Raw genomic sequence first — 21,346 nt, 5'->3', positions numbered from 1 at the left:
TAAAAGATTAAAATATATCTTGTAATACAGCGTATCTTTGCAAAATAAGTGGTAAGCAAAAGTCCATATCCCTATAAGCCCAATTTGGAATACATTTATGTTAGTTCTCTCTTTGGCTCCAAAGAGACAAAAGCTTAAAAGTCCTTCCTTTAGTGGAAGACTCCCATCCTAGCTGGTAGAATTCCTAAAAATAAGATCCAGTTAGAGGACTATTTGTAAATTCTTCATCTAAAGCCAATTAAGACCACATTACACTCTAAGATCTTAACAGAGGATATGTTGGTTAAGAGATTTTCATTTTTATTTTGAAATCTATAGGGACAAAGCATCAACCAGTGTCACAAATTGGATTGACATCACTAAAAAAGATTATTTCAAGTGATTCATTTTGATATGGTTGCAAATATCTCAAAAAGTATAGATGCAATTAACATAATTAATGTAATATTTCTACTCTGCTTGAATTTAAAAAAGAATCCGAGGCTCTTTCCAAAGGTTCATAGTTTGGCTTTTAAATCTAGCCTGTGGAAGAATTGTGATGTCATACTAATTGGTTCATATATTTTTGTATATATTTACGATAACATTCTTTACTCCTAATCTTTAAAAATTGTATTGTATACTAATAAAAGGCAATATTAAGTTAATGAGGCTTTTATAGAGTAACATTATACTATACTTACAAAAAATGGGGCAAGATGTTAAATTTTGAATAAGAGGCAGACTACATAAATGGTAGCTTATTTAAACAGTTGGGGAAAGAAAAATGCCACAAAGATTCAGCTGAGTCATCTGTACTTAAAGAATAAAAGAATAAGAGCAGTGATGACTTAATCCTTTCATTTCTCTCCCCTCCCCAAATCAAGGATGCATAAAGTGAAGAGCCTGTTATGGTTTGAAGAGATTGAAACAATTTCTGCTGATTAGATTGTCAAAGTCAAATGCTATATTTTATTGGTGAACCTAAGGGAGGAGAATTTAAGAAAATGCTTAAGGCCATGGTACAATCTGTTAAACAATAGGAATCTATACTCACAGTTTGGTTCATTCTTAGATTTATATTTAGTTTTAGTCATTTTACATGATTGGGCAAAACAAAACAAAACAAAAAAGCCTAACTGTAACACAAATTGGAGGGGACTATGTACTCCCTCAATCTAATATAGGGTCTTCCTCAAAATTCTCTTTTATTTCTCTATAATATTACTTTCTCATTTTCTTTTACAGTGGTCTTGTCACATAATTTCAATTAATTTATCTTTCCTTATCTATAGTCTCTCTCCATCTTCCCTATACCCCCTATCTATCTATCTATCTATCTATCTATCTATCTATCTATCTATCTATCTATCTATCATCTGTCTATATGACTACACCCTGGCCTGAGGCATTTGTCTTGATATCCAGCTCATCAGACAAGTGATACTTTAATTTTCACTTGCTTGCATTATGATTTACAGTATGGTTGCTTGTCACAGAAGGCCAGGCCTGCATCTTGCTGTTGCAGCCATATTTGGTCATGTCCTATATTCTCACCATTTCTGGTTAGATAGGGATCAGAGAAATTCATGGTGTGTCTCAGACTTCTTTTTGGTTAACAATTTGATGATGTCCATCCAGGAGATCTTCAAAGGACCTCCCATTCACAACAACTGTCCATTTTATGACACTGATACAAACCTTTTGGCTTGTTTTCCAAGTTGAAATTCTGAAATGAACTTGCTGTTACAATCATACATACTAATTTATTTAACATGTGTAATTTATGTAACTATATGTAATAGATCTAGGGGATAGGATGTAATGGCTAAAGTCTCAGCTGTACGATGTAGCTAACAGTGGAGCTAGTCTGAGGCACTTTGCTTAATAAAATGTGTGTTATTACTAGTAATATTTTAATAATATTACTTGTTTTATAATCTAAATTTCTAAATTTGTAATTTAAATTTCTTTTTTAAAAAGATTTGTTTCATTTATTTTACCTGCATGTATGACTGTGTGAGAGTATCAGAACCCCTGGAACTGGAGTTACAGATAGTCGTGAGCTGCTATATGGAAGCTGGGAATTGAACTCAGGTCCTCTGGAAAAGCAGTCAGTGCTCTTAATCGCTGAGCCACCTCTCCAGTCTCCTGTAAATTTCTTTTTAAAATTTTATGTGTATATTTTGGAGTTTGGGTTATTAGTAAACAAGTCTGAACACAAGCTTCTTAAATGGTATTTGTTTGTAGCACTAGCATGAAAACATCAATGTGTTATCTACTACTGTTTTGCCTCCTCGTGTGTTGGGGGAGAACTTGCCAAGCCATGCCAACTGAAGAAAGTGGTGTTCTGTATCTTATAAACTTGAGTTAGACAAAATGGGTACCGAAGGAACTGACATGATTTATTGACATTATTGAAATGATTATAGAAATAAAAGAAGTTTCTTGTCTACTCAATGTAACTGTTTAAGAATTATACCGAGAAAAAAACCAGCTATAATGGTGGTAGAGCTTGCTACTAGATGCTCTAGAATTGTCATTGAAAGTGAAGCCTCATTTAGGCAAACTGTATATTTCTAAACGTTGCATAGAAGCATGCATAGGTTTTTTGAAGCAAACAATATGTGAAACATTATGTTTGCAATTTGTCACTAACTTTAAGTCCCGTTATTACTCTTCCGTTCTTATATAAGAACGACTGAACACAAAATGACATCATGTAAAATAGATGTCGGGAATCTTGTGTTGAAGGAGTTGGCCGACAACTGAAGCAGAGCCTGGGAAGAGGCACGTGTGGGTTCCGGAGGCTGGAGCCTCTTGCAGTTGACAGCTCTGACTTCCAGGGTTCCTTTATCACCCAGGGTAGATCCGACAGCACGAGCCATCTAGTCTCCTTTGGGCGTCTAGATCCTGACTCCCATCTGCGGAAGCCCACATCCCGTGTTCTCCGCAGGGTCCGGAGGAGTCACCTCGGGAGCCAACTCAGCAGCCGCGAGGGCGACAGAGAGAACAGTCAGGACTCCCATTGTCACCCCAGCAGTTCTGCGGCGTCCCCTCCCCCCTGGTGGCGAGGAGAGCTTGGGACGGGGGGCAATAGTACCCTCCTCCGCCACCCCGGGTTGTCCGTTCGTTCAACTGGTGGGGCGACCCGTCTCGCTGACTCTCCTGGAAGGCCACTGGGAGCCACTCTCCTGTCGCCGCCGCACCTGACTGCCTAACCGACCCCGGGGCTGGGCGAGCCTCCAGCTGCAGCGGCTGGCTCCGGGGCTCCAGGCGCTGCCGCACACGCCCTCCAGGCACGGTTCCGGCCGAGTGCGACCCCCGGGGCGGGAAGGCGGGAGCGCGAGCAGCCCACACCTGGCCCGCGTGTCTGATAGAAGTCGGGCGGCGGCCACGCGCGCTGGCCCACGCACGCGCACAGGGCTCGCGCGCACCGGCTGCCGGCCCTGGGGGCGGGACCGCGCGGCGGCGAGCGGGGCGGGGGGCTCGTGGAGCGCGCGCCCCGCACCCGAGGGCTGCGGAGAGATATTTTGGGTGGCAGGAGGCCCCTCGTCATTTCCGCCGGGCGGCTCGTCGTGCCGGGGGCTCCACTCCCGCGCGCCAGGCGAGCGAGCGGGCAAGTTGGCTGCGACCGTGCGCCCGGCGCCTCTTCCTTTCCCCGCCGCGACCCTCGGCGGCTCGAGCCATGAACTGAAGCCCCTCGGGACGCTCACCCGGGGCTGAGCCGCGGACGCTGCAGCTGCGGCTGCCGCCTGGGCTGGGACCTAGCCGACCCCGGCGTCTTACCCCGGCCAGCTGGCCGGCCGTCGCCGCTCCCACCGCAGCCACCTCCGACGCTCCAGCCTTGGGACCGACACACAAAAGCCACCCTCTCCGCGCCGCCCACCGCGGGAGGCTGCGGCCGGCCACCGACCCCACCTGAGGGCGCAGCGGGCTGCGGACTTGGCTTTCTGTCCGAGCTCCGCGTCCCACGCGGCACCGACCCCGCCGCCCATGGCTCTGATAATGGAACCGGTGAGCAAATGGTCTCCGAGTCAAGTAGTGGACTGGATGAAAGGTAATGCCCTCTGTGGGGAGGGCGAGGCGACACTGGGGCGCTGGGTCCCGGTACGAGGGAGGGGTGCCCGCTAGGGCATAACCCGTCCTGGGAGCTTCCAACCGACTGCTGAGGGTCCTCCCTGGGGATGGACAGGGGTCCTCTGGCTCTGGCAGGGGCCCGGGGACCCTAGACTTCTTTTGTCTTCAGCTGGAGGGGCGCGGGGAGCAAGAGGGCGGCGGGCGCCACCTGGTTGAAGCTGGAAGCAGGGCGGTGGAATCCCCGCGCAGCTTCCCCGCTTCCCGCTTCCCTCGACGCCTTCGGGTTGAGAGGACGCGGCGACCCTGTTTCCTGGCTAAGGGAGGAGCCCGTGGGACCTATTCTCGTGGCTGCCCCGTCACTAGCCCCTTTGTTCCTGGAAACCCGAGGCCCCTTCTAGGTCTCGCCCTGCCAAGTGCCTTCCCCAGCGCCAACTCTCCTGGCAACTTTTAAGCCCGCATAATGGGGTCAGGATGCAGTCGCTCCAGTTGGAAGGTGGGAACCCCCTCCTCCATGCTGGGCTGAGGATGATCGGGAAGGGAGCGAGCTACTTTGGGGTAACATGCTTCCCTTAGGGCAGCTCCCAAGCTGATATATGTGGGATTCCTCCTGTGCACCCCAGCATGTCCTTTGCTTTCCTAGGTTGAGGTCTGCGGTGGCTTTAAACCTCTCGCGGCTTCTTGTTAAGGATCCAACATTAGGTTTAAAGTGATGCGCATTCAAATATTCTCCTTTCTTCCATATTGAAGGCTCCCCCCCACACACACCCCGGACAATTTCTAATGACCAGTTTCAAACCTTCGCCCTCCTCCTAGACGCAAATGTGGGCTTTTTCTCTAGTCTCCTGGCTTTCCTGTCTCACTATCTCCCTCTGTTGTCTGAGTTGAGGGGCTTGTTGGGGACCTCTCCAATCCATCCCCAGACTGAACTCTGCAAAGGGAATGCTTACATTGAAATAAAAGATTCTTGGACATGCTTGGAAAATGCTTGGGGAATATGAGAGTTTTGCTTGAGGTCGTACCCAAGCAGGCAAACTTAAGATATTCTTCAAGCCTTATCTGTGAAAATGCCCCTTTCAAAGAGGAAGGAGCCCCTTTCCTAAGGCTTGCTTAGCAGTCAGACTTTCTAAGCTCTATATACTCAAAGATGGAAGGGATTGAAGGTAGTAGGGAGAAATAAATTCTCCCCATATCTTTCCCCCACCATTTCAGACATTTGCCTATTCTTCTAGGGTTTCTCTTTATGTGTTTTGCTTCCTTTTCTCCCTGATTTACCCTGTTACTTCTCACTTACTTTGATTTTCTCATCTCATATGTAAGAAAAATGCTTTGTAACTGCGAAGCACAGTGTAAGTGCAAGTGAATTGAATTAAACCTAATTCATTATTTATCCACTGCCCCTTGTGTGCAGTGCATTGGTTGCCATGGGGGTTATAAAGATGACTAAGACAAAGTCTAACAGTGCCTCATCTTTTCTGCTGCTTGTTCTCTTTCCATATTTGCTATTAAAATTCTGGCTTCCTGGATTCACACACACACACACACACACACACACACACACACAAACACCTCAGGAAAATTCTGTCTTTTCAGTTTCTTAGTCATGGATGACAGAGTAGTCACAGGAAGTAAGAATGTTTAATTAAAACGCTTTCTTTGAGTTGCTCTAAAAGGTGAGTTTAGTTTGGGTCTGTTGCTGCAACAACATTCAGAGTTATGGTGTCTTGGCTTCATGGGATTGCCTTCTAGAAATTCCCATGATGCCTGTAATGAGCACTGCATACTCCATCTTCTTTACCTCCTACCCAGTTACAGGCTTGCGGCTTCCTTTCTCTCCACTGTTTTAGGTCCCCTGAAGCAAGCACAGCGTATGGTGTCCTTTAAAAATCTCTCCAGTGCAAAATGTAGTTTCTTTGAACTTTGGTAAAGACTATTTCCTGTAATTTTAACTTTACATGATATTTAAGTTGGATAACTTGTTTTTTGTACCTGTTGGTGACACATTTTATAGTTACCTAAGAGGATCAGTTAGGTAACCAAGATAGAATTTACATGCCTTTGTAGAACAAAAGACTGAATAAGACTAGGAGAGTAGCTGCTTTAATTATCAAGTTCAGGTCCCAGTTAGCTGCTTAGTTCTAAACTGCTTATTGTTAAATTTTCTGTGATAAGTCATATACATTTCAGATCCTATCAGAAAATGAGATTTCTAAAAATAGTTAGAGGAGATGAGAATTTCCTCAACTTGCTCCTTATAGTGTTACCTTAGTTAATTTTCTCTACTATTTTTCCCAGTAAACTTTAAAAAATGACATTTAAAAGATAGTTTTTCACTTTCTTCAGTAAGAGAAATGTTGGAAAGACGATTACCAATTTAGCCTATAGCTTTGAGTTGATTAGACCTTGCTTAATGATTTTTTAAATATATAGTGTTATAAAGTCAGTACTAAGGCATGAACAATATTTTATTGTTTGTTTGTTTGTTTGTTTGTTTGTTTGTTTGTTTGAAAAGGGATCTCATATAGTACAGACCGGCCTTGAACTTTCTGTATAGCCAATCATGACCTAGGAATCTGGATCCTGCTTTGTCCACTACCCCAGAATTGGGATTACAAGTATAAGCCACCACTCCTGGTTTTATATAGTGCTTGGGATCGAACTCAGGGCTTCCAACATATTATCATGTTTTCTATAAGCATCAAGTGAGCCACATCCCCAGATCCTAAAACATGAGTAAGGCTCCTGAATAGTTGTAGCATTCTAGGCGTTCTTCAGAGTGTGTTATTTGTATGACACCTTCATCATCCTTAATATTTATAGGTTTCGGCTACAGTGAAAGTATAGCTAACTATACTGTTTTAGTAAGGCACATACTTTATTATTTCTAGACTTTTTTATTTGCCAGGTAGAAAAAAATGCAATTAGATTATATGCTTATGATTTCATGAAATTTCTAGAAATTATATAGAAACTAAGTCCTCAAAGGATGAAATGAAGGATAAAAATAAATTTATTGGGCTTTCATAGTGTGTGTTCAAGACTCGTTTAATGAAGGACAATTAATGTTGATCTATTTATTGAAATATATTTGAAGGAGATACTGATATAAAATGTCTATATGATTAGCAAAGATATAAGCTGCTCATACACTCTTTGTAAATGCAGCACTGTTCAGTTTTTTGGTTTGTTTGTTTTGGTTTGGTTTTTGGTTTATTTTTGCTAGCAATGTATATTTGATATGGCACATTGTCATTGTTAGTTGCAGTAAATGTACAATACATGATACATTTATGAGTCACTAAAATAAGGATTTCTATTCCAGATTATTTTGATAGTAGTTTTGAGTATTTGGTGATAGCTCATAAACCTTTACACTAATTAAAAATTAAGTATATAAATTACTTTTGGAGAAAATATACACAGCCTGGTTTTTTTAGTACTTTAAACCAGCATTCAAGTGGAAAGCATGTTCAATCATCTTATAGTTTTGATAATCTTAAAACATCTTTCAAAACCATCAAAGGCAAGTAAGTTATTGAGAAAAGTCATAAATGATAATGTAAACCAATAACTAATTTGTCACTAAGCCTATTATTCTAGAATATTATTCTCAGTTCCTGTTTATTTGAAAATCCTGGAAATATGTCATAATCTGTGAGTCTCTGAAATATAATAAAAACCTCTGAACACTTCAGTGTTCCTCTTATTATTTTTATTATTAAATTTCCTTGTTCATCTTATACCAAATAACTCCACTCTTCTTTTCATAAGTTTTTGAGCTTTGAGACTAATGCAAACTATCCACATGATGAAGATAATTATTTTCCAGGACTATTTATTTCCCTCTGTGATATTCATCAATTGAGTTTGATTCTCTTTCTGGGTTAAATAAAATGACTATCATCTGCAGAGTGAAGCAGACCTACTTGTGCTGGCGTTTTCTTATGATCTCTGGGACTTAATGCTAATCAATCTTACAGAATTATGATCCCTTTAAAAAAACTCTAAATTTTAAAATAGTTTTTAACCTATTCCACAATCAGCTGCTCTACCCTTTCTTGTTCATAATAATCCATTTTGTTCAAGAAGCAGTCTCTGACTTCCGACTTCTATACTAATGACTCAGCCATCTTGAGGATAGAAAATGAAATTCCTTCTTTTAGGTATTAAAAAAAAAAACCTTAATGTTTTAAATACAGTCCCATAATGAGAGAAAGATAGTGTAAATGTGAGGCGATGTAGAAGAGACTATGTCTGAGAAGACAAATTTGGACAGGTGATTAATAATTATTTTTTCCCTCATGGGATATCAGAGCTTAGGTTGAAATGTATCTTAATTTTATAAAGTAAATTGTCAAATTTTTGGGTTGAATTGAGGGAAAGAAATCAGAAATATTTGTTTACGAACTTGAAACTGCACATGATGTTAGAGAAAGATGTTAAACTTAATTGATCACATTGTCTATATCATTTTTGGGAAAAATCGATATTTTGTCAAATACACGGTGACTAGATGGGCACGGCAGCCATCTACTCTGGGTTTGACAGTTTTTTTTTTTCTAATGGGGAATTTTGTTATTTTATATAAAGAAGATATTTATCTTCTGGTATTTGTGTAGTTCACAAGAAACATTTGATTTATAGTGTCATTGACATTTGATTTTTAATACTCACAATTTACTCCTGACTAGGAAGAAAGCAACTACTTATATTATTATATTCTGTTCCTGGAGTATCATTTACTACTCAGTGCACCTGCATGGAAAGTGTTTTAATGGAGTTTCACAATTATTCTCGGCTTTAAAGAAATTTTCTTCTATAAGAGACAGCAATGCTGTTAAAAAACAAAATGAAACAAAAAACAAAAAGGTTTTCCAGGAAAAAGACAGGAACCAGCTAATCCACTTAGAACATGCTTAAAAGTTTGTGTTATGCATGCAAACACCAATTAAAAAGAGATGATAGATTTGTGAACCAAGAGGGGATCTAAGGGGAGAGTGGGGTTATAGCAACCATTTGAATTATTTAATTAAGTTATATTCTAAAAGAAATGTATCTTAATGTAGGAGGCACATCAAGACATTCTAGAGGTGCAATAGCAGTGTTAACTGAAAGTTTATCTGGCTTTGTCTGGTTGAAGTGGGAAAAGTGGGTAGGGGAGGGAAAGTGAGGGAGGAGTGTGAGTAGGTGACAAAAAGTACAAGAACAAATCTGCATATGAGCAAGACAATAAAACTCTCCTCATGTCCTGAGTTTAAATAAATACCACATTCTAAAAGTTTGGCTGCCAAAAATCAGCCCACAAAGAATGTGTATTGAATTGGTACAGCTGTTTAAAATCTGTTTCTGAGGAATAATCTAGAAATAATGTTAAAGTAGTTATTTTGAAGATTAATTACATCATTAACATTATGTTTGATATTTAGAATTTTACTGATCCAAATCTTTCTGTGAAGAATGAAAGTAGGTTTTTGAATATCAGTACTGTTCGTAAAGCAATGTTAAATTATCATTTTCACTTATAGGAGCACAACCCCGGATTAGAGCTTACTTTGTTCCTAATGACTTTTACCTTTCAATATAATTTCTTTATGGTACATCACATGTCAGGCTTATTTTGAAAGATGCAGTGTTCATTTTTGTAGTGTGGTAGAAGGCTAGTGTATCCGAACTAATGTAAAGGGGGCAAAAGAGAGCAAGTAATTTGAAAAAAGTGGAGTGTAAAACTTTTTTCATGATTTTCATAGTTATTTACAGAACCATTGTGTTGTACAACATCCAGTGAGTGAGAACACAGTTTTCACGAGTAGCATAGGTCTGTGCTTTTGAAAATGGTGTATTTCTCAGGCAAATCATCAAAAGCCGAAGAGTTCATTTAAAAGAAAAACTTAAATATTATTTTAAATTAAAACAAGCATATACCCATGCTACAGAAAACAAACTGGATGATTTTAAAGCATTTTAGGCTTGCAGCAGGCTGTTTAAAGCTACATTTCTCAGATCTCCTGGGCTTATGAGTTCACTCTATTCAGCAATTGTGGAGATGTCAGTAGAAAAGTTGGAAAACTGGCTCTAGAAAAAGTAAATTTAATGTACTATGTGTTTCTCTTTTCTACTATCATTACAGAGGGCAAACTTTGACTTTTTCTGTTAAGGTCCTGATAATTATGGTATCATCATTTGGTGTGATCCATAAACCTTAAGCCTCAATGCACTCCTTAAGAATGGTTCGTGACTAATCATATCCTCTCACGTCTTTCTCCCCTTGGTGCTTTTTAAAATGGTTTTCATTGTTTTAGGCTAAAGCTCAAAGTCCATAATGCAACCTGATGAAGGTTTTGTGAGGTAAGGCTCATGACAGACACCAGACACTGGATACCTTAGCCCTTTTTGTTTGCCCACAGCTAGGCCTTTGTACTTTATATGTATATGATTCTTTTCTTCACTTTATTAAGTTCTATTGACTGATGTCTAACTGTTGTACTAATTGATGACAGGGTCCCTAGCTATTTTATGCAACAATGATATAAAACAGTATGTGGTAATACATACAATCAGAAAATATTTGTTGAGTTAAGGAATAAATACATTTATTTTCAGGTTACTGATCTGCCAGCCAATCTGCATTCCTAGATGACAAGGCATGTACATAAAGTCTCTTATCGTGTTTTAATACACACTTCATTGCCAACGTGCATGCTGTATGCCAGAATATAGACTAAGAGATGGTTATATTATCTATACTTCTTAGTTGTGTTGACTCTACCCAATTTACAGTTCTAAATCATGGCTTAGAATTGTTTTGTTAACAAATATTAATAATTTCAATGAGTGAATGGATGACACTGGTGTTTATGCCATTGGTATTACAAGTATGAAACAGATCTTATTTTCTAATTTAAATAGACTAGTACTATATACAAACACCTATAAACAAATATTTAGTTTAACAATTAAAATAAACCTTTTCTAAACATTTCTTTTCCTTTAGTCAAATATCTTGATTATTTCACCATTTTATATTTCAGAAAGAACTATATATTTGAGAGCATATGGGAGACTGGTAGAGGTATAGAATCCCTTTGGGTTTTTAATTTCCATATAAGGGGTTAATAATAGTTTATACAATATAATTAAATATATTTTTCCATAGTGAAAATACAATTGGCTTAACTAAGGAAATAATTGGAAAAAAACTCCATTTAATTAAACATATTATTATCACTTATTTTAATGTAGAACTTATATATTTTTTTTAATTTTTAATATTTTTATTACATATTTAACTCAATTACATTTCCAATGTTATCCCAAAAGTCCCCCATAGCGCCCCCCACTTCCCTACCCACCCATTCCCATTCTTTTGGCCCTGGCATTCCCCTATATTGGGGCATATAAAGTTTGCAAGTCCAATGGGCCTCTCTTTCCAGTGATGGCCGACTAGGCCATCTTTCGATACATATGCAGCTAGAGACAAGAGCTCCGGGGTTCTGGTTAGTACATCATGTTGTTCCAACAATAGGGTTGCAGATCCCTTTAGCTCCTTGGGTACTTTCTCTAGCTTCTCCATTGGGAGCCCTGTGATACATCCAATAGCTGACTGTGAACATCCACTCCTGTGTTTGCTAGGCCCCGGCATCGTCTCACAAGAGACAGCTATATTTGGGTCCTTTTATATTTTATTATTAGAAATTAAGATACTTTTAAATTCATATTTTTTATAATTTTCTATCTTTCCTCCTGTGTTTGATAAAAATAATTTTAATATTTTAAAATATATGTAAGTGTATTTTGTTTAACATTTGGAGGCTAAGAACATATGTAGAAGACTCAATATAAAATATTGCTTGTTGAATGAATGAGTACCATGTGGATTTCTTGAGAGTAATGTGCTACTAGATAAACACTACTAGAGAGTTTCCTAATAAAATATTTCTCCTCTCAATTTAAAGATGGTAATGCATATGTTACCATAACTGAATTCTTAAGATCTTGACATAGGCATGCTAACTTTTTGCTCATTTTTGTTTAAACAAAATATTCATACAATATATTTTGATTACACTGTTCCATCCTCCAACCATTCCTAGTTCTTCCCTACCTTCCCATCCATCCAACTCCATGCCCTTTCTTTCTCTTTCTTTAGAAAATAGGCACACACACACACACACACACACCATTGCAGAAAAACCACAAGAAACATATGCACACAACCCCAAAACAACAAAATAAAAAAAACAAAACCCCCAAATAACACAAAATCAGAAAGCATAATATTCAAGCAAAAACCTAGTAAGACAAAAGAACACGCAAAGAGAGCAATATGAGGCAAAAAGTCTATAAAAATCCCATTGAGTTCAATTGTGTTGGCTATCTACTGCTGGTCACAGGGCCTACCCATGTGTGCTTAATATACCCAGTGAGACTCCATTGGAGAAAACTAATTTTTCCTTTGGCAAGCAGATGTCAACTGCAGATAGCTTCTTGGTTAGGGATGGGAGCCCATGCCTACCTCCTCCTCTCAGTTTTGGGACCCCATCTGCATTGAATCTGTAAAGGCCCCATGTCTGTTGCCACAGTCTCTGGGAGTTCATACGTGCATCAATCCTGTTTCCCTGGTGTCATCCATAATGTTGCAGATAATTTGGCAGAACTATGATTTGCACTTGGATCTCAACTCTACTTACAAGTAAGCATTCACTCACTGTGATGGAAAATTTAAAGCTTTAAAGATGCATTTCTTTTTTGATTTTTATTGAAATTATAACAAACCTAATATAGGTTTGCATTATCTTCCTCATTTTTATTAAGATTTATCAATACTTTCAGTGATTTACTAAAATTTAAATTTAGTAGCATTTATGTTCATCTGTATAATATTTGGCACAGTATAAAATTTTCAAAAGCTAAGTATTAAGTAAACTAAAACTTACTTAAACATTAATGCAGCCGAAAATATACATCTCTGTTATATGTTTACTTGACATAAATGTTTTTAGACATTACTCTTGTCAGATAGATTGGATAATCTTTAGATATAGTGATACCTAGGAATATATTATGTTAGTTGCCTTTTAAAATATTGCTCAATAACCTATTTTGTTATTTGCTTGAAATTTTAATTTTGTTCCATAAGCATCTGTTATTTCAAAAACATTTCCAACATGTTTTCCCAAATAATACCTACAAGTCATTAGAAGTCTAGCTGAAATCCAGATCTTACTTTCTTATTGTTTATTAGCAGCACAGTTGTGCAATTTGTTATAAGCAGCAATAACATTAATCCTTCCATTTATATTTAAGTGAATAAAAGATTTATTTACTATGATTTGAGGAAGAGAGGAGGGGAAGGAGAAAAGGGGGCAGGATCAGGTATTGGAAGAGAGAGGAGAGAAGTACAGAGGGTCAGGATATTGAATAGAGATATGTAGCAGTGGAGGGTGGGAAACTGGGAGTAACCACTAGAAAGTCCCAGACTCCAGGGAAGCGATAGACTCCCAGGACCCAAAGGAGATAACATTAGCAGAAATATCCAACAAAGGGGAGATAGAACCTGTAGAGACCACCTCTAGTAGATAGGCACGGCCTCCAGTTGAAGGATTGGCTTTCCACTCATCTCAAATATTTTAAACCAGTATTGTTCCTTTCTAAAGGAAAATCAGAGACAGAATGGAGCAGAGACTGAAGGAAAGGCTAAAACTGTCCCACCTAGGAATCCATCCTACCTACAAACACCAAACCCAAACATTATTGCTGATGCCAAGGAGTACTTGCTGACAGGACCCCAGTATGACTGTTCCCTGTGCACCTGACCAATACAGATGCAGATACTCACAGACAACCATTAGACTGAGCCTAGGACCCCATTGGAAGAGCTAGGGGAAGGACTGAAGGAGCTGAAGGGCATGACAACCCCATAGGAAGAACAACAATATCAACCAACCGTACCACCTAGAGCTCCCAGAGACTAAACCACCAACCAAAGAGTACACATGGAGGGACCCATGGCTCCAGCTGCATATGTAACAGAGGATGGCCTTACCTGGCATCAATGGGAGGGGAGGCCCTTGGTCATGGGGAGGCTTGGTGCCCCAGTGTACGGGGATGATAGAGCAGTGAGGCAGGAGAGGGTGAGTGGGTGAAGGAGCACCCTCATAGAGGCAAAGGGGAGGGGTAAGAAAGGAGATGGAATGGAGACTTTGTGGAGGGGAATCTGGGAAGGGGGATATCATTTGAAATGTAAATGAATAAAATGATTAATAAAAAAGAAATACTTAGAGATGTGGTCTCCATCCATCACTACTATTACTCAATATTTATTAATTTTTAAAATGGTAGCTAAGGTTTCTCAGAATGAGCTTATTTATTTATTTCTTATTCCCATTTTGAAAACAAACTGAAAATATGAAGAGTCATACTTTTAGACTTTGTTTACCAAAATTATCATATGATTTGTTCTACTTCTAGAGTAGAAAATTTATGTTTTAATTTTGTGTGATTTAGCTATATTGCAGTCTTCAAAATGAGCCATGGAGATTATATGTGTGTGTGTGTGTGTGTGTGTGTGTGTGTGTGTGTGTGTGTGTGTGTATACACAAAATGTAGAATGGTCAGGTGCTGTTGCTTAAAATATAGAAACTCAATAATCTCATTTATAACTCTTAATACTACTAGAATGTACATAAAATCACATTTTATATGGTATAGAGCCTACATGGCAGTGGTTCTCACGACTCTGGGGGTTGAATGATCATTTCACAGGGTCACATATCAGATATCCTGTATATCAGCTGTTTACATCATGATGCATAACACTAGCAAAATTACAGTTATGAAGTAGCGTATGGTAAAGACAGATGTTTCTTTCCTATTCCCTCCATATTGGTGGCAGGCTAAGCTTCGTAGCAGTCATTTTGGGGACAATGATTCAAACCTCTCTTAACCAGAAGCATGCTCACTTGCCCTTAAGCTATTAGAGCAGGTGCTATCATTTCAATGTTAAGTTGCTAATAAAGTCCAATGGAATATGTATGGTTAATTTGTCTTTCTAGTTTGTCCCTAGGTATAAAGTTTTGAGTTTATTTGTGGTTAAAAACTTGTTTAGTTGAAGAGTGCTTTTGACATAAGATGACTGTGTTTGCCAGGAAATACTATACATAGTACCTATAAATTTGGAAAGAAGTTGTTTGACTTGAAAAAATAGTATTTTTTTAAATTCTTTAATTTTTTTTCAGCCCAGACTTAAGCATCCTATTTTCCAGGAGCCATTTTTATGCTGAAAATATCATGGTTAGAATTAGCTTGTGATTTTAGTTAAATTTTTTGCTTACTGTAATGACAAAATCTTTTTAATCTTTTGAAATATTTTTGCAAACACTATATAGTACACCTTGGTTCTTCTCATTTGCCCAAATGATAAAGGTCTCATGCACTTTACAGTTCCTAGTAGTAATCCTAGAAGATGAGATAAGGGGGCAGAGACGGCTCAGATGGTAAAGGTGCCTGCTGCCAAGCTTCCCAACCTGAAGTCATTGCCCCAGGACCTGCAGAATCTTTCCCTGAAGATTTTATTTGTTGTGATTCTGTAGTTCTTAAGCCCTTACATGTTAAGGGCTTAAGCCCTACCAGATGTTAATTTGTTTCTTAAAATTGTTTTCTTTGAAAAGTATTATTCATCTAAAATTATGGCATGTGATGGTTTAGTGAATCAGTAAAATAAATTAAATACACAGAAAATTTAATGTAATCAAAAATGGCGAAATGAGTATGAAATTTGGAATGATCAAGTTGAGCTAGATGTCTGATCAGTGAATTACCTGTAATAAAATACTTATGAAAGGTATATTATGTATTTTTAGGGTATAATATATCTGAAGGTATAGTATATTTAAAGTAATAAATATAGCTTTATATATACATTAAGCATCTATTCCAGTATGTATGTGGCAACGTAAGTAGAATTTGTTAAGAGTAAAAACAAAATAATACATTGTATTTTTCCTTGTTTTTATTAATAGACTTCAAGTAAGCGTGATTGGAATGAAAGTTTTAAACAAATAAAACAACTTAAGTTGTTATTGTAGAAAGAATTAATTTGAAGTCTCTCAGCTGTTAAAGAAATCATCACAATATGTGGGACACTAGGCACTTGAAGCAAATGACTGAACTCCGACAGTTATTTTGGAGTTCACTCGACCCTGTCCACTTGATATAAAAAGCATATCTTTTTACTACAGTGTACATTACCTTTTAGAATCCCCACAAATTACAATTAATTTTCTCTTTTGGATTTTTTCAATCAGTTCATCACTTTTCACAATACAGTTGTTGACATGTGTATTTAAAGAAGCCTGGTAACAGTAAGACCTGAATGCAATAATATTGCGGATCTCCAAGTTCATTTTTATAGAGTTTTGATTTAGTATTTAAATGCAGCATTTTCTTATTTTGGTTAGTTTGAAATAAGGCTACTTTGCCAGGTAAATTATTTTATTTATACAGATAAATCACACGCATGTGTGTGTACACCTTCCCCACACCACACAAAGATACTGAATAGAATAACCGCTAGGGAAACAAAAATTTATTTCTTAATTTTATTAGCATGCAATTAGTCAAATTTCTAGTTTCATAAATGTTATAAATTCTCTATGGAGAATAACCTTATTCTTTTTGATCCAAACACTTTCATATAACAGATTAAATATATTTACATAATTTGTATATTTTATATACATTATCTATTTTATATATTATGTACATTATATACACATATATCATATATAATTAGTTGTATACATATTATATGCATATATAACTATACAATATATTGTATATATAGTATACATATTTAAATCTATACATATCCTGAAATATAGTCATAGGAGGTAACAAATACATAATTTTAATTTTAAAAGATCAGTATAATAGACTCTTGATACTTTGGTACATATCTGTATTCTTAGTTACTTGAAAGACTGAGGCAGAAAGATTGTTTCAGTCCAGTTTGAAGTGAACCTCAGTAACATAGTAAGACTCCATCGTAAGAAAATCGCTATAATGCCCTTTTCTGTAATAAAAAAAGAGGAATATTTATGATAAAATAAGATGGATTTCTCTATGCAGAGACTCAGTTTATCTATATGTCTTAGTTTGTATTCTATTGCTATGATAAACACTGTGGCCAACAGCAATATGGGAGGAAAGGGTTGATTGCCTTACCCTTCCACACCACAGTCCATCATTGAGGAAAAGCAGAAGAGAAACTCAAGCAGGGCAAGAGTCTGGAAGCTGGAACTGAGCAGAGACTACAGAGGAATGCTGCTTACTAGCTTGGTCTCCATACTCATCAGTTATCTTTATTATACCTCCTAGGACATGCATACCCAGAGAGTGACACTCTCCACAATAGGCTGTATCCACATCAATCATTAATCAGGAAAATGCACCACAGACTAGACTATAGGCTACTTTGATAGAGAGGCCTTTTCTCAGTTGATGTTCCCTCTTCCCAGATGACTAGTTTCTATCAAGTTAACAATAAAAGAAAAGTAACCAGCACATATGGGAAAGAAAATGTTTTTTTTTCTGACATATAGTGAACATATCTGAATTTAAAAGACACAATAAGATGTGAAGACATTCAGTATAATATGCATAAAGAAACAGAAGAGATGGTGGGTCACAGTGACTATTAGGAGCAATACTGACAGAACAGACTCATTTGATATGTCATCCTAGTTATAAGGTGCTGGTGGTTAACATTTACACTTCTTAATTGTGGTTGTTAGTGATAAACTTGTTTCCACATAGGAGAGTGTAGGAAGAGGCAAGCATATAATTTTATAAAAACCTAGCAATTTCTGTCTTGGTCAGGTGAACAAAGTTATTATCGATATGTAATTTTTATGTCATATATCCTTGATAAGATATGATGAGGACAATTCTCTATGCTCTCTTCCCTCAAACCTATAATCCTACCCTAACCATAAAAAATTTAGAAAACCACAAATTTAGATATTTTAAGAAGTATCTGACTAGTGCCCTCCAACCTTGTCACATGATGATTGTTATTAGGGTAGAATAACACCTTTCTGAAACATAAAACAGTACATTAGAAAAAGTCCAATGACATATTAATAAAATAGGGAGTTCAATAAATATCAATTCTAGCTCCAACTTCACCATAGGAATATGAAGTACATAGGAACTGGAAACTGTTAATACTATTTTTTCATCTTTTTGGTGAACCTTAAAACTATATTGAAATTAAAAGTTCATTTAAAAAATGGGAATGGGTGGGTAGGGAAGTGGGGGGGAGGGTATGGGGGACTTTTGGGATAGCATTGGAAATGTAATTGAGGAAAATATGTAATAAAAATATTAAAAATAAAAAATTTTAATAAAAAAAATCAAATTTAACATACTTTTTGTTTTGGTAATTTAAAAGAGCAATATCTCATGTGAAATAGTTTTCACATATCTTACTAAGATTATAAATAATAAACATTTTCAAAGGGAAAAAATCACTTGAAGTTTTTCATTATGAAGGTTTGTTCCATATAACAACCCAACCTTTGTGATAACTTCAGAAGCATTTTAATTTTATGAATATATACTACAGTAATTTTAAAGATAATTTCTTTGCAAAAGAATGCTGTACTTGGTTACCATCCCACTGAAATTAGCCTTTTACTTGATTAACTTTTTTAAATTGCTTTTTGGTAATCCTGGAATATGTATATGAATAGGAAAGAATCCTAATATACTTAGGATGCCAACTACCAAAACTAAGCTTATTCCTTGTATTTTACCTGCTGACTAGTTGCAGTTAGACTCTTGCACAGAAGAGTGTGCTATTCTAAACATTGTTCACAAAGCCTCATTCTCAACACTCATTCTAATTGTAGTTTCTGTTTCCTACAGACACTTCTGTTCAGGAATGTTAAACATGGCATGAAAATTTTGAGCAAATAAATGTGGTGCATAATAATTGATCAGCTGTATAAATATAAGTGTGTGTATAAATACTGACACATATTTACTTAGGGCAGACTTGCTGAAACTGAAATACTTTTTTTGCTAATTACTGCAAGAATGCAATGGTTTTGTCATTAAATGTAACACCTTATTTTATTATGATAGGCCTGTGGAATGTTTTTAGTTCAATTTGGGTTAGGAGGATGGTTAGAATTTAAGACCTGTCATCACATCCCCAAGAAATCATATTATACTTTGAAATGTAACTACTTTAATACTTGTGTTTAGTTCCTACAGTTTTTCTCTTACTAAGAATCTTTTTTGTTTTCTAGATTACTGAAATGAAAATTTGTTCTTGAAAGCATTAAATGTAATACAACCAAGAACTTATAAATTCTTGCCACAACAAACCAAATACAATTAAGACAGTTTCAAGTTCCTGATACTTTTTAAGTAATTTATCTCTGTAAAAGTGTGCAGTTCTGTTGATATTGATGACTGATATGGATATGCTAGAATGCTGCAAAACAGTTTGGACTTCATGGTCTGTGAATATATTAGTAGCGTGTGCATTAATGTGTTCTTTGCCTTTGCACAAAGTTTTTTAAAACTGTGATCTCAAGAATGGAAAAGACTTTTTCATTTGAAATCTTCCTGCTTTTAGTAAGCCTTGTATTTGAAAAAATCCACAAAACAAAACATCCTGTGAATATCAAGATTATTAAAATATTTGAACAGGGTATGACTGGAAATGATGGTTTGAGTTTAGCTAATTCTTGCCTACTTTCAGGACCCTTTTCCTCTTAGTGAGTTGCTTCATCTAGCTTTAATATGAGGGGAGGTGACTAGTCTTAGTGCAACTTGATATTCCATGTTATGTTGCTATCCCTGGGAAGTCTGCCCTTTTCTGAAGGGAAACAGAGGAGTGGATCTAGGAGAGGAGAGGTTGGGAGGAGAGGAGGGAAGAGAAACTGTAGTCACTATGTATTATATGAAAGAGGAATACATTTAAAAATTAAAGAAAAAACCCTTCCCAGTAATATTTTTCATGAGATGACTTGGATTTTTTTTAATACTGGTTATTGTGATAGTAAAGATATTTTAGGCAGTCATATAATAATTAGAGACTGTGTTAGAAGCCATTTGTATGATTTACATGACTTGTGAAATACAAATGTATGAAGTAAGCCTGGAAGCTTTTCTAGACTTCATGTGAACATGCATCTTCCATGAAGTTAATTACAAGGAATCATTATGTTATAAATGTTGTCTTATATTCCACCATGAATTTATTATTCTCCTATTCATATATCAAAATGTCAGTTGTGTCTTTCAAGTGTCCTGAAAACACTTGTTATCTCCTGTGTTGATTTCAAAAGACACATTGTTACATTTTTTTTTAATTTTGACATTTCTTCTCAGAACTGACAAAAGAATAAAGGGATATTTAATAGGAAACACTGTGTCTTATAGACAATCCAAATTATCAGTAGTATTGAGTTGAGCCTGAAAATTTCCCCATATGTACTCTCCCCAAACACCTATATATTTTTTATGTACCAGACTTTTTCTTTATGTAACTCAACTTTTTACTTTTAAAACTATAGTTAAAAATAGAAATAATGAAAATGTGCTTTGTGGATAATTCAGAAGAATAATTATTCAAAAATTACTAACTTTGGTAGAAATGGAGTGACATTTTAACAGTGGAAAAATGATTATTACTTTACAATATATTAAATAATCTTTAGGAAAACTGATTTTAATTTATTCCAACTTAGAAATAATTTATTGAATGTCACAAATACATGCTTGCTTTTAAGGTATGATCCAAAAAAAGCAATTTTCTTGATTTAAAAGGTATCTTCTGGGTGGCTCTTTATTGGAAGCTCTTTCATTTTACTAGCTTTTGTTTCCTATGTAATCAATATATTTTAAAGCATATTTTCTGCCTTTTTTTAAAATTAGGTATTTATTTCATTTACATTTCCAATGCTATCCCAAAAGTCCCCCACCCGCTCCCCCACCCACTCCCACTTCTTGGTCCTGGCGTTCCCCTGTACTGAGGCAGATAAAGTTTGCAGAACCAATGGGCCTGTCTTTCCACTGATGGTCCACTAGGCCATCTTCTGATACATATGCAGCTAGAGTCAAGAGCTCCGGGGGTACTGGTTAGTTCATATTGTTCCACCTATAGGGCTGCAGATCCCTTCAGCTCCTTGGATACTTTCTCTAGGTCCTCCATTGGGGGTCCTGTGTTCCATCCAATAGCTGACTGTGAGCATCCACTTCTGTGTTTGCTAGACCCCGG

The 21,346-nt window shown here is 37.0% G+C and overlaps 1 protein-coding gene across 6 annotated transcripts in view; it reads left to right on the top strand.

Annotated features, from left to right (window-relative positions):
- Positions 1 to 3,754: 3,754 nt before the first annotated feature.
- Cnksr2 (connector enhancer of kinase suppressor of Ras 2) overlaps positions 3,755 to 21,346 on the top strand; it is a 239,870-nt gene continuing 222,278 nt past the window's right edge. For 4 of the 6 annotated variants that reach the window (XM_021153094.2, XM_021153092.2, XM_029473145.1 and 1 more), the window contains exon 1: positions 3,886 to 4,039. In XM_021153094.2, the coding sequence (XP_021008753.1) occupies positions 3,976 to 4,039 (64 nt within the window). In that variant the 5' untranslated portion in view covers positions 3,886 to 3,975. Of the gene's footprint in view, positions 4,040 to 21,346 lie in introns of all 6 variants that reach the window. The other 2 variants (XM_021153093.2, XM_021153091.2) reach the window with 1 other exon arrangement.

This window comes from Mus caroli, chromosome X (genome assembly GCF_900094665.2).
Source record: "Mus caroli chromosome X, CAROLI_EIJ_v1.1, whole genome shotgun sequence".
Classification (NCBI taxonomy): domain Eukaryota; kingdom Metazoa; phylum Chordata; class Mammalia; order Rodentia; family Muridae; genus Mus; species Mus caroli.
The sequence above is the reverse complement of the archived record's forward strand: the minus strand, read 5'-3'. Positions and strand labels throughout refer to the sequence as shown.